Source organism: Rhamphochromis longiceps, linkage group LG1 (assembly GCF_057381845.1).
Source record: "Rhamphochromis longiceps isolate RC_006_pf linkage group LG1, R_longiceps_female_GT1.1, whole genome shotgun sequence".
Lineage (NCBI taxonomy): Eukaryota > Metazoa > Chordata > Actinopteri > Cichliformes > Cichlidae > Rhamphochromis > Rhamphochromis longiceps.
Window position 1 is genome coordinate 4,349,183 of NC_140557.1, and position 19,931 is coordinate 4,369,113.

The window sequence follows — 19,931 nt, forward strand, 5'->3', positions numbered from 1 at the left end:
AAAAACACTACATTCCCTTTTAATTTCCTTTTCATGTAAATAAGCACAAGTGTAATCACGAAGCTCACCGCCCGTTCACAAAGCAGATGACGAACAACCTGAGATGATGGCTCAGCGGCTTTTCCACATTCAGTCAGTCTACTTCAATCACGCGTGCTTTACAATTTACAGATCACAGTGAAACAAACAAAGACAAAAATACGCTTACGGGCAAAGCATTTTAGAACAAAACAACAGCATTTCTTTCTGATTCACACAAACAGTGGAGATTTAGCATAATGCTTTGCAACATCCCAGCATTTAAAGGCACAATAAAAGGTTTTCACAGGACTCGATGTGGTGTGTGAGAAATTAAATACACCTTTCCCCTCTTCTATATGTGGACAGGTATCAGCCTAATCAAACGTAGCTTAATAGGTAATTGTGAATAAGTGTGACCACTTTTATAAAAACAGAAGTCTTTCCAGGAGTGGACGTTCCAATGAATTCACCCCGAGCTCCGACCATGCAACACTAAGCAAGCAGTAAAGCGAAGCTGCTAAACAAGAGTGAGCCAAAATACCTCCACAATGATGTGGATGTGGTATGGGACTACTTTTATAAATAAAGGTTAAATTAAAAATGATCATGAAGGAAAGATGGCAACCACACAACCACATTTATGACATTAGTGAGTTTAATAGAAACATGTAACTAAATAATAGCTTCTCGCAATTAGCAAGTGTTGCCCTCTTTACTGAGACAAAGATATATGATGTTTCAGGAAGCCACTATATAGAAATCAAATGCCTATAGAAAGGTTAACTCCAGTATTTAGCTGTAACTTCTTCACAGTCCATGTGATCAGTACACTTAATGCTGAATGTGACCAAGTTAAAAACACAGTTGAAAAGCAATCTGCTGGAGAAAAGTGCAAACACTGAACGCCCTTTTGAGAAACACGCAAGATGTGATCACACCCCGAGGTGTTTTCACACCTGCTGCGCACAGAGTGGTTAAATTAAACTCTACATTGTTTACAGCAGATCTGGTTCATTTGGATACACGAGAACGGTTCGACCAAACACTTGTGTTGTATTACCAGCTGATTCCAGCCTAAAAATTTGTTCTCGAATCAGGTCCATGTCAGACTCAGTGTTGCACAACAGTATCATGGGCTTTTTGCTTTCAATCTTGATTTCCTTAAGGTTTCAAAAAATATATGAACTGTTTTCTTAAACTATTAAAGGCAAATTTTGACATGAACAGACTGAGTGAAATCTCAGCATGCCACTGTCAATCAGACAATCAGGAGCTAAGTAAAACTGCTAATCACCTCATGAACCTTGTAATGGAGCCTAGTGATAAGGCCAAATATTACTTAATATTCTCTGCTTTTTGTTTTTCAGGCTTCTTCCCACAGTCCAAAGACATGCATGTTAATTTAATGGGTGATTCTGAATCGGCTGTGGGTGTGAACGTGAGCTTGAATGATTGTCCGTCTTCCTGTGTTAGCCCTCTGATAGACTGTAGCCCACCTCTCACCCTTTGACAGCTGTGACAGCCTCTGGTCCCCCAGCGACCCTGAATTGGATAAGCAGTTAAGAATGGATGGATTACATAGCACCAACTACCCTCAACAATCTTTTCAGGGAAGAATACACCGTAAGCTCAATACCTTGCAAAAATATGACAACGAAGAAGAAGAAAACCTGTCAAGGATATAACAATCTAATAACTCATTTCTTTGTGAAAACTCCACTGGAAACCTTTTAAGTTCTAGGGAGAACCTTAGACTCAGATACCAAATGACAATACCAAATAAAAAAAGGTAACAAACAGCTTCATGTCTGATTTTTATGAAGTAAGACAGGACTATGTGTCATCCACATAGCCCTGAGAATGTTGTTGGATTGGATGGTTGTGGAGATGAAGGTTGGTTCAAATATTTCATCTCTGCTATTGAAATCATTTTTTAATTATTATGTCATCAAAACAAAACGTATCAGACACCTTTTTAAAGCATCACTCAGTACAGCTACTCTGTTCGAGTCACCACTCTGTCACTTACTAGTGTGTTGAATAACACAAGCTTTCTGAGCATGTGAACTGCAGAATCTGTTCAAATGCATTTAATATTGGACTGCTAATTATAGCACTGCTTTATGAATCACTGCTGCTTATATCTGTCAGGGAGTGATTGGACTAAACTATAAATTATTAAAAGCAGCAAAGCTTTCATGAACAACAGCAGCCTAAGTTGTTGCTTATAAACAATATGCATGTATTGATTCATAGTTTTGAAAGGGAACGTGTGTTGTTGAGCTACAGCAACTGGGTGGAACCAGATTACATTTTTTAATGGTGCTTTAGTGGGTAAAAACGTATAACCAACAGGTCACTCATGGGAGGAACCAAATGTTAACTTCACTCAGCATTTTAAATCATATGTCTAACTAATGCCCAACAGATGCTGCCACACCATTTGTATCATCAGCCTTGTCACATATTTATTTCCAGGCTAATGTATGATAAAAAAAAGGGCATCAATTTTATAACCCTGCACTTACAAAAACTGCCAGTCAAAAACATCCTTTACAGACGTGTTGTGCAAAAGAAATTAAGTTGAAGAGTTTGGATGTCAAGGCTGGTGTCTTTCCCTACGAGGTTCGCTTTCACTTTAATGAGACATGATGTAGATGAAAATGACCTAAATCCATCAATTTCTCAGACACTTTTGATGCTCATTTGGCTGTGCCAGCCTGTTTTCTTGTCATGCACAACCACTAATGTGCTGCAGAGTAAATAAATGAAGTTGTCAGTACAAATGAGCATCTGTTTTTACTTGTTACTTGGTTAAGTTTATTTGTGCCAAAAATCGAGATTTCTTTTGCTAGAGAGACCTGAACAAATTACATCAACGCAGACTCAAGAAAATTCATTTACTTAAAACTGTTATTTCCGCTCCACACAAAACCCACCTTAACTTAAATAGGGAGAAATATTTTCAGCTTTCACAATATTTAGGTGTATAGCAGAAACCAGTATTCCCCAGTTATCAGTCTTGATGAGAGTCCAAACTCTCCCTTTATTGGATAATTGCCTCTGACCTCAACTAAGAAAGTTGAATATCTGAACTGATTAGTGAGCATCTGTGTTCTAATAAATAAAAACACAGATATACTGCTGCCAATTAAGACCATTCGTCTTTTTCATTTAACAGGTCGGGGTGATAGTAATTAATCAAAATGCACCATATTGGACAGTATTCAGTCATTTAAAGGCAGTGCAAGCATAAAGATTAATTTCTTTATCTTTCTGTCTCTAAAATAAGCAAGCATAATAATTTTTTTCACAGTTTACTATTTTTGTAATGTTGTCCAATATAGATAGGATTGTGAACATTGTGGCTCTTAGTCTTTAAAAGGGTTCATTTAAAATGTGCAAAATGAAAAAAAAAAAAGCCCAAATATTATGGACTCAACTGGAGGTGTGCTGCCCTGAAAAGCAGCTTTCATTTGGGGGAGTACAGTTTTGTGGTGGAGTCAACACATATACAAAGATATCATCAGCATAAAAATCAGGATTATAAAAATGAATATTACCTATGTACAGACTATCAGTGTGTTAATAATGGTTATGAGGAATTTATGATTGGAACCAGCTGTAGGCAGAAAATCATAACCCACAGAAAGCAGCTTATTTCACTTAAACTGTATGTGGGAAATACAGACAACTGCTGCCCTGGGGCTTTTTTTTTGTAGGTCAATTGGCCTGTCAGGGCTGCAAAGTGGAGTTGTTTTCAAGCAATAGAGATCACAGCAGAAAGCAGTATTTGGTGAATATTACTGCTGCATGTCAGCACCGCCTACACTGCTGTGGAAGCAGGTGAGACAGGTTTCCCCCATTTATGACAGCTTATTGTTTACAGACAACAACTAGCAGTTTCGATAGGTAGCCTGATGAGCATCACCAAGTCAGAATACACTGTGCTTTCTCTCAGCACCTACGTGGCCATCAAGCAGCAATGTTATCATTTTGCTTCCTGGATTGGCAGCTGCTGTACCGTGACAGGTCCTTCTGTCTCAGGGGCACAGTGTGTGCTACAGGTGTCAAGTGACACAGCTGTACACAACACAGCCACACTCTGGCATTTGATGGGTCAGGGGAGGGAAAACCACAGTCAGGTATAGTTATAGAGGCATAGAAAATAAACTATATGTTTTTCTCTCAAAAAGGCTTTGAGCATAGAAATCAGGTCAAATTTGTTTTTCCAAAGCAGGAGACAAGTGTGCCGACTTCGGTGATGCTTTAAATACATTTTGTGTAAAGTCTCTCCAGTTAAACCGCCAGCAAGGTGGAAACATACAAAAGTACAGAAAATTATGTGTGTTTTTGAACTGGGTGTGTCAGTTATGCTGGCATTTTGGAAATGAATAAGAAGTCAGTGCTAATTAGGGCTAATTAGCTAACATTTGCTAGCTATCTAATGTTGACCTGGATATATTTCCAGTTCCAGGCACAGTAAGAATACTAGGTCTAAGCAGTGATATTTTGGTTATCTTAACACAATATGTTATTATATAAACCTAATCTAAAATAAACCCGATGACAGATCAGTGGTGTGGAGATCTGGTGACAGCACCTGTGTGACAGGCTTAGGGGTAGGGTTGCCAACCGTCCCTTAAAATACGGAATCGTCCCGTATTTAGAAACAAAAGCACACGTCCCGTATTGAGCTAATAAGGGACGCACTTTGTCCCGTAATACAGTGAGAATCAAAAGTAGTCTATAACTTTTAATGGAATTAACGCTTTGTTTGAAAACATAATTCCCAGCCCCTCTCCTGCTTTGTGACCAATGAGCTGACAGCACACTTATGACAATTCGAGTATGACAATTCGAGTATGACAATTCAGATTACCGCTCATCTCATTGGTCGATGAAAGGTCGCTTGCGGAGAAAATACCGGAAGACAACAGATGACCACAACAAGAAGCATGGCCAACAGGGAAACAAACGCCGACACTGCGGTGCAAGTCTCGGACGACAGTACACCTAAAGCTGGGCAGACACTGTGCGATTTTCAGTCACGATATTCAGCTCCTGCTCAAACTGCATGATTGACTCGCAGGGGTTAGAAGTTCGTAGGTCACGATGCAGGTCTTACACTATACGACCCGATGCTCTGATGCGACCTGAGTGCTCACACTGTGCCTCCATAAAATGAAGGTTATAACAGAAAATCTGTCGCTCTCTCTCTCTCTGTCTTTCACTCACACAGACACACCACCACCACCAACTTTGCTAAATTGCTAATGAAAAACATGATCAGGCAGCTGTGAATGAGCAGCAGTGTAGATCCAACTATTTTCACGGTTGTTGTGGTCGTGATAATTTTGTGATGCCACATCGAAAAGGCTCGGATGAGCTTTCCAAAGTTCTACAAGTTGTGCCTCCATCGCTTGTGTCCAGATCGCACGCTGCACAGCCGTGCTGCTCCGTCTTTTTCACCGACGTTTACGTGTTTGCGTGTGAGCAGTGTGAGCGGCTGTGGTGACACCCTCACGAGCGATTGATGATCGGGAGCTGGTCGTGAGGTGTTAATCACTTCTCGTTACCCCACGTATACTACACGACGCACGATGAAGGCCAAAATCGGTCCGATCGCCAAAACCGTCGCACGACTCAAAAATCGTCTCAAAATGGGCCAAAAACCGCACAGTGTAAGCCCAGCATTAGAGCAGCAATGTTTGTTCCCCTCAGAGAAAGGGAAGAATGGGAAAAGGAAAACACCTGGCTGGAAAAAGTTAATATGGGCATGTGCAGTGAATATCAGCGCTATGTGGCCAGAAGTGTGATAATATAATTTATTTTGTGTAATAAACAACTGCAAGGATAGATAGTCATCTATTTGTTGTAATCAATACATAAAAGTAATACATAGATGAATAATGATGATGAGTTAAGATGCGTAATCATGGGAACAAGCGGGTTTACAAACAGGAGCAGCTGATTAGCATTAGAAAAGCTGAAATAATACCTCAGCTGAAGCCAATTGTACTAAATGCACTAAATGTGCACTGTTACAAGAATATTTTTCTTTCTATTGTTTTCTATTATTTTAAGTTAAGCAGGACAGAGTTCTTTTAAAGAAAGATTTACTTATATTCTCAAAAGTTAAGCATGACAGGCTTCTGTTTAAGAAGGAGACCTGTTTTACTGTGTTAATGTTGTCATTTTGAGCTAAAAATAAATGGCTAAATGATCATTTGTTTCACATGTGTTCATATCACAAAGAATAGAATATGCATCTACTTAAATCAACTTCAAGTCAAATGGTTAAAAAAAATAATTTCACGCACAAAAAAAGAGCTAGAAAATTCACCACACTGGGAAGGGTGAAGACAACTGGGTCGCCCGGCCCTGGCCACGAGGTGTCCCTTATTTATTTTTCAGGGAGTTGGCAACCCTACTTAGGGGGAGTGTTTTATATGCAGTACTGTACTTTAGGTAGCTGGTTGTTTTGTTAGTCACCATCTGCGGCTCCGGGTGAATTCATCTGACAAATCTGACACACCACTTGTTTTATCTCTGCTGCAGTTAGGTTGGTTGGTTGGTTTCTTTGTATTGTCTAGAATTGTGACTGTCAGGCCTGCATCATGCATCCAGCAAACTGAGAAAACGTCACAGATTTTGACTGCTACCTGATATGTTAGATTTTAATGTAGACATCAACCAAAACACTGCCAGAGGCAAAACTTGTGCTTGCAACCAACAACTGCAACCATACAGTGAGAGAGCACGACCCAATTTTGGGAGGCTTACTCACGTGCATGTGAGATGTCAGAGTGTCTTACCCTATAAGTGGCGTTGCAGTGCACTTGCTCACTGACGCACACTTGGTTAGATTACTTGAGCGTCATTCGAGAGGTTGTGTTGTCAACAGATCGGCCAATAATCAGGTTGAGTGGCCTTTATTATGAGAAAACTGAGTGTCAGTGTTGAGAAAAGCCTAAAATAGACAAAGAATAACCTACCTTTTGCTTGTGAGCGGCCAGGTAACCATGCATTTTCTCGGGCTGAAGGAAAGATGGGCCACTATGCACAACAAAGCGAACATCCAGCATTCGCTCCTTCACGTCCATGAGGCTAAAGATGTTGACATCATCAGGTGGGACCGAGAGCATCTCAGACAGGAAGTCCACCAGCAGCTCGTAGCGGCTCCGCTGCTTCCCCCTCAGTTCAATTAACTCCTTCGCTGTGATGTCTGAGCAATACATACATACACACACACACACAGAGAATTGGAACTGTAAGTGGCCTCATTATTTCCGCCCCTGCTCAAGGATAAATCCAATTATTTTCAAACTGCTAAAGTAAAAAATAGTCCACAACACTCCAGACTAGAGCTATGATGATAAATTATTTCAAAAGGCTTACTGTATCTGATAAAATCACTTGTTTGTAAGTTATTTTGCATCTGTTTTCCTGTGTGTTTGTTTCAGTGCGCCTACAGTATGTTTGTTGGTGAAGAAAGTGCTCAGGAGTTTGATTTCAGTTCCTCTCAATAAACGTATTTGCTGATTTTGTATTCGGTTCTAATCATAAAATGCTGTGAACCTTTGAGGGAAAAATGTTACTCTTCTTTTGCTTCTCAGTGCCAGTCTGATTCCAGTTGTTCAAAATGTAAAAATTACCCCAAAGACTCGTACAAATGTTCAAAGACTGGACAGGCGATCCTAGCTGACAGACGTTTAGTCTGTCAGGTAGGAGCATTAACCTGGCCAACACAGTGAATATCTGGGCAGCAGTAACCAAATCTCTGGCAGTAGATGGCCCTGCAACTCCCATGAGACACCACTTATCATCAGATCTTGGATCAAAACAATCATGAATAATAACCAGAAGCAGGCACTGTGTATATGCAAATAATTGAAGGAGTGGCACGGACAATTTTGCCTTTATAGAGATTAAATGAGCACCACATTTAAAGCTTCCCATACAGCACCATAATTGGGAAAGTTGAAGTTAAAATTATTTTCTTTTTAATGTTAACACCCAGGTGTTGTTGTACGCACCTGCAAAAAGCAGTCAGCATTAGTCAGTGAGAAGTCAGCAGAGTACCAATGTTATCCAACAGTACAGAATAAAATTATCTCTGCAGAATTTTCAGGAATTCACTGCGACTAATTGATAATGGATGGAAAGAACAACAAATGCAGTAGAAAGTCAAGAAATAATTCGACACACAGACTAAAAAAAGCCCAGATTGGTATCAGTTTAGCTTGTTCCAACCAGCCTTAACAGCCAAATCATATCCACAGCCAAACAAACCAGCAGACGAACAAAGGCAACTTTATGGATTAGTTCTTATATAGCGCTTTTCTACTCTGTTTGAGCCTCATTCACCTATTCATACAAGCACTTCTACACTTCAGTGCACTCTATCAAACATTCACATATATTATTCACAATCCAGTGAACCTTCAACATTCAAAATGAGACCAAGAAAGTAACAGCTAAAATATGACTTACAAAATATACTTTGGCAGCCAGTGTGCAGCCAATTAAAGTCTGTGTGTAGAAAAACACTGGATATTGATAACAGACAATACACAAATTAATACAGAGCTAGAATATGCAAAATATACTTTTTGAAGATTATGGACAGATCCTATGTGTCAGGACTGAAATCAACAAAATGAAATCTTGTGTTAAATAATTTGAATTTTTGCTCCACTGAGCTAAACTCTAACTCAGATCCATGTTCATACCAATGTTCTATTCAAAATATGGACAGTTTTTATGCATCTAAACACTTGTGATGTTTTATAAAGTAATGACCTCATCCTGTACGTAGAGAAAGAGCAGATCAACAATGAACAATGATGGGAATGATGAGGTTCATGGAGCCCACAGGTTTAAAGGATGCTGCAAATGCCTGAGAAACACAGCTTAGACAGCTTGGATGAAATAAAGGAGCAAAAGAGTCAGAGAGATAGCTCCGTGTGGCACTCCTGCTGGGTAGATAACAACTTTCTATTCTCTTTTTGAACCTTTTTTTTTCCATTCATCAAGTGAAATCAGACCGTCCAATCAATCACGTCTCTTTTTCACACACACAGCATAAGTGCAACAGAGTGTAATGTCCATATTTAGCTATGTAGTCACATGACATGAGAGAAATGAAACCTAAACAAACAAATTATGGCATTCAACAATCCTAACAACACTCATTATTACAGAGACAGGTAACAATATGTGTCACTCACAGCAGAGACGAGCACAAAGTAGTGGTAGCGCCAAAAACAGAAGAGGAAAAAAATATTCTCAAATGAGGAAACAAGAGACAACTGGGACCCATTTTATTGAGAATATATCCAGTTTTAGTTGTTATCTCGTAGTATGCTGTCCATGTAGCAAACCTTCTTAACCTTCTCCCTCCATCGATCCACTGTGGGAGGCTGCGGCCGCATCCATGAGGTTGTGATCATCTTCTTATCAACTAATAAAAAAGACTCTCAGTAGGAATATCCTATTGTCGCCTTTTAATCCTTCTGGCAGTTGGCCCATTATATACAGAGTAAGATGGTTTAAGGACACTTCTCTTTATGAATTCATTTTGTATATGTTGGCAGTAGTCTGATAGTTTGTGTGTGTTCTCTTACCAAGCCACAGTCCCTCCACCACTGACCTGAGATGTTCACAAATTTTGATGTGACAAGGGCTTGGAGCGGGTGGGGGGTGTTAATGGTAACAAATTGCTTCATATTTTAATGGCACGGCATGCAGCTTGTCCCATTTTTTGCCTTTCTCTACAGCTGAAAAATAATGTGGTGGACGATCATATTTATTATATTTGTGCTGAAGCGGCTCAAAGAACACCAGGTCTTCTGCTTCAAACATCTGGTCCAAGAGTATCGAGCTGTTTCATTCCCACTTTCTAAACCCTGCTTCTAGTCGGGAGGGAATAAAGTGAGAGTTATGTGCAATCCTCACCTGCTGGAAGCTGAAGTTGAGAATCTTAGTTTTTTCTCACAGTGGGGATTTTTTTTTACCTTGTCATGAATTATTTCCTCTCCTGATATCTTCACTCTTGAATGGCATTATATCTAAAATATGTGGAGCCCTCACTCTTTTCCATCCTGACCCAGTTGGTTTCGTTATCTTGAGATATTCATGTAAGCACTGACTTGAGCTGGGCTGCCCAATTTTTTTTTCTCAGGTATTCAAATTCAATTCCAGTTTGTTTGTTTTTTTCTAAATGACTTTAGATAGTCATTTATTTATTATTTTAAATGTAGGTCAGATAAAGACCGAAACAAAACGAGTAATCTAGGTAATCCATTCATGTGTATTGTTTCTACTTGTCCCACATGTTTTTAGGCTGGCTTTTATTTCACCCATCAGCTTTCGATAGTTAGCTTTGAAACATGTCAGAGGTTATGACGATCCCTATCTGAACTCACGATGACACCAGAAATCTAGATGTAGGCCAGTGTCCCACCAACATCAGTGTCTGAGATTTCGATTGACTGATCCGATAACCTTTCTAAGTTAGGGAATAGGGATAGAAGAAACGAGGTCATATCATCATTTACAGCTTTAATGTTGTAATTCTGCCATATTTAATTTAGGTTTAATATTTAAAGCAGAGAACTGGAGTCGACCACCTTGGCTGACCCCTCTCTGAACAACAACCCTTCCATTTGACATGTGAGTCTGACGTTATACGTATAACCATTATCCAGTCCACATTCCCATAACAGTCAAGGTTTTGTACAAAAACTCTTGATATGTCAACCACCGTGTTCTCCAAGCTTAGTCGAGTATCTTTTCTTCAGCTCTGTAGTCAGAAATATCTCACTGTAATGGTTCTTGGGGGGGCAAAGTGCTTCAGCTTCGTGGTTTGGGATGTGAGACCTGTTTTGACACAGGTCTACATCCTCCATTAGTTCGAGTGATGTGAGCAGGAGGTTTGTTAAGAGATCACTCATTTCATTCTCATATTCCCCGTCTTCTTTCACAGCGTGTGTAGGTTGTCCCATCTTGATCTTGACTCCAGGTCATCATACTTGACCCATAACTTCTCTTATCTGTGTCCTAAATAACAAACAGCTCTTACATGTTGGAGTATTTTGTCCTCTACTTCACTCAGTCTCTGTTCAATATTCACAACTTCTTGTTCTAGTTTTGTTGTACACTCCAGTACACTCCACATCGCATAGAGTGGCTTCCACCCTCAATAAAGTGGCCTCTGTGTCTAGGGAGGCCTGAGTGTGCTCTTTCATGAGTTGTGCAACTCAGTTAGCACAGCAGCCATGTTTTCTTCAATCCATGTCTCACCGGTGTCCATTTGGTCTTGTTTATCATCTTTTTCTTGTGGCTTTGCTTTCTTTTCTGCCTGTTTGGTTTGAGCAGACATGGTAGGTTTTCTCAAAGGCAGTTTGCATTAATTGTTTGGCTGTTTGTTTATCTTCCACAGCAGGAGAATCAGGCTGCTTCTCCTAGCATGACATCCCAGAAGTCCTTTTGTTAACAATTTTCTAATCTAGCAGATTCAGATTATAACTAATAATAGTCACAATAGTAATAGTCACCAAAATGTGATGGGTTTGGGCTGTTTGGTTACACAAAACTCAAGGCTTTGGTTAGTTTAGATTACTTTGAAATATTACCACATGTAATGACTTTTAAATGTAAAGGCTGTTTCATATATGTAATCTCAGTCAGTCTCAATGTGTTTAACCTTTACTAATGGAATTTCAGCTTAAGATCTCAGAGAACTGCAAAAATATATTTCAGACTTTAGTTAACTCTTAGATCAAGTGGGTATCTTCCAGGGAATTTTGAGCTTAAGAAGGCAAATGCTTAAAAGGAAGGAATATCTTTGAGGCCAGAGTCTAAGCAGGTAGAGCTGTTAACAAAAACATTTCAATTGTGCAAGTTAACATGTAGATGGGAGCCAATACACAAAGGACCAGGACTAACAAACTGCTCTACGTAAGAAAACCCAAACTAATTTCATTGTTATCAGCACTACGAGACTCAAAGTTCATCTCACAGAGAACGAAGTAAAAGAATGCACACACACATATATATATATAAAAAGGGGTGGGCAGGGTGATTAGGTTTGTGAGCGTAGAGAAGGAGACAGAGCCTAGGCATTAAGAGACAAGACAGGGGGCTCAGAATGGGCTCAGCGGATACAACGTGAGGTATTGAGGCTAATGTCAGCTCCCATCAGTCAGTCCAGAGGGAGAAACAAGGACACAGGCAGACAGAGAGACAGTCAGGAGGGATAGGGGCTGGCGGGGGGAGAGGGTAGTAACTCCTAACGCAGTGTGGCAGCCTTTGCACCTGGCTTTGATCCAACCTCACAACTGACTTCTGCTTTCTCCTTCCCAGAGGCTTCATTGGAGGCGGTGCACAGATGCCCTCCTGCCTCAAGGCTTGTGATTTTACACAAATAAATGGTAAATGGACTGCGTTTATATGGCACTATCCTAGTCTTATCAACCACTCAAAGCGCTTTGCACTACATGCCACATTCGCACACACACACACACTCACGCAGTTTATTCTATCACATATTTGGCTGGATCTGAGGCGTTTATACGAGATTCAGTATCTCGCCCAAGGACACTTTGATATGCGGGGAGGGAGCCAGACGCTCTAACTTCTGAGCCACAGCTGTCCCTTAAATAGACACAAAAGGGCCAAATACTTACTTTATATGATGAAGTTTTATATGAATAACTGAGACAAAAGAGTGAGAACTAACTGTGGCTTTGTCTTTTTTGCAGTCCTTCAGAAGAGGTCAAACAAATGAGGATTTTATGAAGCCCTCATGATTACTTGTAAGATTCCAAGAATGTTTTCTTTAACAAAATGCTTTGATAAAGCAAAACACCAAGGAGAGGCTGGTGGCATTGTATCTTCCATAAAAGACAAATGCTGTAAATGTTTTGGAAATCCTGATTAAATCTAGTAATTATATAAAAACACACCACTTTTTATATAATTACTAGATTTACCGGTTTTTCTTTCAAACATAATAACACACAAAGTATTAATAAGGACAAAAAAAGCATATTGTTATTTAAGCACATTTAAACATAATTCTTTGTTGGCTTCATTGTGCTCAAAGTCATTATTTGTCTTTATCATAGCCACTGAAATACACGATTAACTTCAAGCTCTCATACCGTATATGAAAAATCAAAACTTCTTGTGGATGACTGACAAAAAGTTCAAATGATTTCATGAATTCTAAACCAGCTTCAGTTCAGGACTCCTTTCAGTGATTAGAGGAGCAGCTGAAGGGAACAGAAGGTAAACTTTCACAATATCTTTCCCAGGATCAGAACAACAAGGTTGAGTTTAATCTCTAGCAAGCCAGACTTTTCCATTTGACCACAAGATTACAGTGCACGGCTTATCCGACTGACCTATGGGAAGAAAATAACAATCTCCGTTATCAAATGACTATATGATGAACAATCAGCAGAGAAATGTTTGCCGCTTCCTGCTCAAACATCAGACAAAGCATGCAATTGACTGAACAGAGCTTCCTCTCACAGCTGATGCTTTGAAGCATCAGCTAGATCCTTGTTTCGACTGTGCTCTTGGTTAATTGATGAGAAAGGCTGAAATCAGAGGTGGAGTAATCCTCTTTTCATTTTAGGGAACCTATGTGTGACGCAGGTCTAGTTTTCTGGGAAGCGAGACTCTTGAAGTATGTAAGAATTAATAATAGCAGCAAGCAGCAAGCAGCCACAGCCGCTGTGGAGTACATGCTGACAGGGCTTATTAAGGTGCTGCAGATATGTCTGAAGCCTGATGTATAGTCCTGTGTTGAGCTGCCATACAGCCCATGCCATAGTGGGCAACGTCACTGCATTTATACTTGTATACTGGTGTGTATGTATGGTGCTGTACAGTGTGCACTTTTCTGGGAACGTGCTGATTAGGGCTGCAGTGTAGTGTGCAAATTTATTACCTATAATATACAGTTTTCCTGTCTTATAAGAAACGTAATAAATGTTCAGCTTAAAAGTAAAATAAAATAGATAATGATTCAAAATAACGACCAAAATAAACACACAAATGCATTTCAGAATGCTGAGTGGTGAGACTTGCTTCGAAAAGGATTTTCATTCCACTCACTGCCTGATAAATGCCCAAGGGTCACATTTACTAAGCGGTGCAAAATAGCGTGTGAGTGCAATCCCCAAATAGTTTCATGGTGATTGACAAAAGTTTTGTGTTCTAAACAAAGGTGCAGTCAGTTCATTCCAATGACATGTCAAATCTGCCAAGAATCCCGCAATTTAGCACGAGGTTGAAAACTAAGAGATGATATTTAGATATTCTGGCAGAAAGAGTTGTTATAATAGAAACAGGCTTCAATGTAGGACTGTAAGATCTATGACAATATTTTGACATTGGGCTCTGTAGCATTCTTGTATTAGGACAACATATATCCTTCAAGGGACAAAACAAATTGGAAATGTCTGACAGACAAACGTTTATTTCTATACTCTGAGTGAGCACAGCTTTTGCGCTGTCCATGGTCCTGAAATTATAAGCATTTTATTAATTTAACATTTTGTTGTTTATTTAAGTGTGACAAAACTTTATTAAGGAGAAATATCTTTGAGATTATAAATGTAAATGGATTGATCAGACAGGTTTGATGATAACAAACAAAAAACAACAACCTCAAACTATTTCAATACATAACAGGGCTGCTATTTAGACTTCCTATGCCTGATGTCCATCCAGGGCCTGAATTTTTTTTTCAGGGTCCAACGTCAACATTTTCTCTCTGTTGTTTAGCCATCTTGCTCTGAATGTCATCGTACAGGCTGTGAAATTCCTGTCACAGAAGCCACAGTATATGTTGAGAAGAACACGATGCCAAAAAAACGAAGATTTGGATGTTTTTTGCTACTGCTATTGCATGGCTCCTTTTGGTTGGAGCTTCCAGGTCATTCCTGACTTCACTGAGCAAACTTGCAATTAGATGGCTTGGTAATCTCTACATTTCTATCACATCTCTGTCTGGCATTCCAAATAAATTGACCCGAGTGGAGAAATGCCTCTTCAAGCACACACATCTAAATCTCTGCTATGCCTCCCCCGTTTTTTTAAGGGCGGTAAATGCCGGTGCAATTAGTAAAACATTTTGCAAATGTGAGTGAAGCAATTTGCTAGATTGATTTAAATATTTTCCTCCCTTTATTTTGCATCTATATATGCATATGCAAGAGGGTCAGTTGCAACTATCTCTCACGTGCAATCATCTCACTACACTCTGTCTGAATCGACTGTACCTTTTCTTCATTTTTCATCTTTAAATGCTAAACATCTAAACACTTAATGTGTAATAGCATTTTCAGTTTTTAAATTTAAATTCTTCCAGCATAAGTAGAGCCAATCTAATGATATCAGGTTTATCAGCTCTTCAGACCCTTTAATTGGGAAAAAAAAAGTCATGAGTTAATTCAGAAAATGGATGTGGAAGTGTTGTTAGCGTGGCAGCCTGCTGTATGAGACCTCGTCACCTTCCCTATCCTACTTATCTGGTTCATTAAACAGAAAATGCACTTTCATGATTGAATTTTAGTTATTTTTTCGTGGAACAACAACCTCCATTCACTGGGGCAGCATTAGATGACTACAGTGTGATCAGTGAAGGAAGTCTCCAGAATCTCACATATAATAACAAACTAATATATCTTCCCAATTTCTGCATATTGATCCCACAATACAGGCACCCTGGAGCGTAGACAGACGTGAGAAGAGAGAGAGCGAGGACTTTCGCACTTCTCAACAACGCATCTGCCAAAGGACAACTCTCCTGGCAGGAATAGTTTATAAAGTCCTCATGTTTGGAAAACTGCATCAGCTGGTTTTAAGCAGTTACTCATCGTGTGTTTCGCACTCTGCTCCCCCCTGAGCACCATGCATTTTACTCTCTGCATTTTTTACCTTTCCATCAATATTGAGAAATGGAGCAGGGGGACTGAGAGGGAGCCTTAATCTCAGCAAGGCAGATTTAACTAGTCCTTTCTTTGTGCACCCTTATTGAATTCCACATTTGTTCTTGAAATGGGATTTAAAATGTCAAGGAGGGTGTAAGTAATGCTATAAGTAGAATATTTTCATAATCCTTGAGACTGTGAATCAATGAGAGTGTTTACTTCAAAGCACCAAAAAAAACCTGGAAATTACGGTTGCATATCCTACACACAAACACGCACACACACGCACAAACACGCACACACACGCACACACACACACACCTGTGTTGCCAGTGTGCAGTCTGCAACTCGAGATGATCTCAGAGTCATTAATCCTTGTATTACATTTTGTTATGAAACCACTAACTTACATGTTTCGTGAGTTTGCTCCTTGCTGAACTGCAGGTTAAAAGCATTTGAGTAGTTTTGACAGAGTATTCAGAGTGGTGTCTGACACTGGTGCTCTCTGGCTCTCAATTCAAGTCCCTATGATAGAACCAGGGTCTATTAAATCAATGCACTCTACAGCTAAGAGCCCTTTGATGACAGTGGAACCATTTAAAAATCTTCAGTGAAGGCGCACCCTACAGGGAGAAGTTGCTGACAAATCTAAGTGTATTTTTCTAAATTAAACGAGTGAAAATTACAAAAACAAATAACTACATGGAGACTTTAATTGTGCAATTATTTCATTTCAGTTTCCATTATTCATCTTAAAAAACACACAGTCTACGTTTCTACAAATATTGGAATGTGTGTGCCAGCTGTTCTCCACCGTGCCTTCTCTGTGCACATTAATTTATCTCAACCTTCTTTTAGAATGAGAAGAAAATCCTTTTATGCTCGACTCTCGCTTCCACACTTTTCTTCCTTCTCTCCCTCTGCTCTCCTCTCATCTTCGGAGAGCATCCGCTGGCCTCTCTGTCTGCTTCTATTTCAATATCTCGGAAATCATAAAAATCCTTCAGCCATGTCCCATTTCTCTAAAGCGAATTTAATTCTGAGCAGACAGCCGATGTGCCGTACATCAGGTAATGATGGATGCTGCTGAACATGTGAAGAGAATATGCTGGCTGAGCAAAACCTCGACTAATTATTTTACCAGCATAAGTAATGGAAATAGGCTTCTCTGTGCGAGCACTGACAACAACTGAGATCCCACGAGTCAGACGAGAGGAATTAATAATGGGCGTAATCTTTCACTTAAAAAAACATCTTTACCTTGGAGCGTTGGAATTTTTGGAAACACTGGAAACAAACAGTAATCAGCCTGCATTCATTTTGTATGCCTGGAGATGAGTCTACAAATAATGAGCATATTCCCCAAAATATTATTTAGTTGGTATTAATATAGGTTTTACCTGTTACTGTAGGTAATGTAGAGTGTGACTGTCACAGACCATCAATCAGAGCGAGAAAGAATGCAGGCTGATGACAAGTGCGAAGATGGAAATGTGAGCTTGGTAGGTCATAATGAAATGTGTCACGTACTTTGATATGTTGTAACAAAACTGATGCAACTTAGTGGAAAATTAAAAACCCCAAAGCTCAAGTGTAAATTAGTCAAGTACAGGTTTTTGCAGACTCAGAAGCATATGGATTTATAGTCTCTTTAGGGGGAGATCAAGTTAATACTCTCCAGGGTATAATGTTCACAGCTCTAACTTAATTGTGATTTACAGCATTCTGCACACATTGTCTCATCTTCACTGAATTTATTCAAGACAGGAAGTATGGTGCTGGACTGGGACTTAGATAGCACCTTTCTACTCTGCTGAGCACTCAAAGCTCTTTCTACTGCAGGTCTCATTCAGCCAGTTACACACATTCATACATTGTAGGGCTGCCACAAACGATTATTTTGATAGTCGACTAGTCACCGATTATTTTTGCGATTAGTCGACTAATCAGATTATGCATCCATTGGACGTACAGCGTACAGCTTATTGCACCAGCAGCATCTGCTCTTATATAACTATCATTAGCTTACAGCTTTAAGTGTTTAAGGTCTGTGCTAACTAAAAATAAAGACAAGCGCTATATAAATACAGGCCATTTACCATTTACAAGATGATAGTTTATTACATTTTAATGAAATTTGCAGATTGTTTCGGTGAAATTTAATAAACTCCTTGCTATCTAAAATATAACAGGACACCGGAGTATATTCTCAGCATCTCACACTTCTGATGATCAGCTGTCTGCTTGACTTTATTCAGCTGTGTAAAAACTATAACTTTAATCTCAGCCAAACCGATTTACTCAGGAACAAATAAAATACTAAAAAAGCCAAACAATAACATTTTTAAGTTATCTAAGTGACTTATATATATGTTTAACCTGAGAAGCGAAAGACGGCGGTGGGTTTGAAAACGATTTGCCGGGAGTCCGGTGTTCTCACGGCTCTAGTGAGCCTTGCCCCCGGCTAACTATCGAGCTAGTGGGTAACAGACGTCTCCGAAAACGTCGGAGCGCTTTTGAAAATATGTGGTGTCCTGATAAACTGAGCAGATATTTGAGGTTTACACAGCTACATTCTCGCCTGAAAATATGTTAAACGTTTATTTTGTGACCCAGAAAGAATAATAAGAGTAATATTAAAACTAAGTAGCTGCCGCCATTGTTGGAAACTAAGCTGGGCTGCGCTATGAATTCTGGGACAGAGCTACTTCTTCTTCTTCGGGGTTTAATGGCAGCTGGCATCCTTGTACACGCAGTGCTGCCATCTTCTGTTTCAGTCCGTTATTACACTCTTAAATCCTGCTACTTATTCCTGCGTCTTTTGTGATCTTACAAAGCTTCAAACGATGCGTCGACTATTAAATCAGTCGTCGACGATTTTGATAGTCGACGTAATCGTGACTAGTCGACTAATCGTGGCAGCCCTAATACATTGCTTCTATGCCTAAGTGCTTTCTAACATTCACACAGGACTGATCCCCTGACTTTCTGATCGGTAAATAAGTTGCTGTACCAAGCCGAAAGATGCATATTTACTGTTTTATATACTGCATAATTAGTGAACTATTAGCTTCAGAGACAGTGACAGAAGTCATTTGTACCTTACAAATAACAAAAACCCCATAGATATTTCAATATCTGGTCATTACAAGATTTATTTGACCAACAGCACCAATCCAACATACTTTTAAACTTCGGGTCACAGTTACATTAATTAAAAACCAGATAAAAGACAAAATATAGAGTTTGTGGCTGGAGTAAGTGGGGAACTTGATTCCCCAACATTCCAAATGGTGGACAACTCACTCCATCTCATGAGTCACAGCCATTACCAAAGTCTAACACGTTTGCCTAATCCTAGCAAATCAATCCACACCCCTAACCTAAACAAGCTGATTAGAGAATTAGAGCATGCAATAAATTTGTGCCTGAGAATTTCATCTTTTATTTCTCAAACAAATGTACTGAATATGATACAAAACACATGTTCTTGCTTTGGCTACATGGTAGGTTGGTAGACCTTTTTTCCTTTTACAATATGTTTTGGTCAGAAAGTCAAGAAAGTTACTTTCAGACGCTACGAGAACTAGTGAACTACTCAGACAGCAGGGAGCATGTTCACGTGTCACTGCAGAGTTAATCTTACCTGCCAGGCGAAGTGACCCCGAGTTGTAGATGGCGTCATCTCGGAGTTCCCTCACGTGTACGGTAACAGTGGAGACAGCATCTGGCCAAATTCCATCTGACACCCGAACCTGGAACTGGTAGGTGCCTGGTGGGGCGTTCTCTTTGATGATCAGGAAACCAGTTCGCTTGTTCAGAATAAAGTAACTGATGGAAAGAAATAAAACACAAGTACCCAAATCAGAAAAGGAACCCATTCAGATGCTTTTCTGCCATTTCACATAAGACGAGCGGTCAACAGGGGTGATGAAGTTTGTCACCCTCATTTAACTACAC

General features: G+C 39.6%; 1 protein-coding gene across 1 annotated transcript in view; it reads right to left on the reverse strand.

The window, feature by feature from the left end:
- The window catches only part of LOC146678143 (neural-cadherin-like), a 334,730-nt gene that overhangs the window by 131,641 nt on the left and 183,158 nt on the right, over nt 1-19,931 (reverse strand). Inside the window, exons 24-25 of the mRNA XM_085410097.1 lie at nt 19,618-19,802; nt 7,020-7,249 (exon numbers count right to left, since the gene is read on the reverse strand). Coding sequence (XP_085266223.1) covers nt 7,020-7,249; nt 19,618-19,802 — 415 coding nt within the window. The remainder of the gene's footprint in view (nt 1-7,019; nt 7,250-19,617; nt 19,803-19,931) is intronic.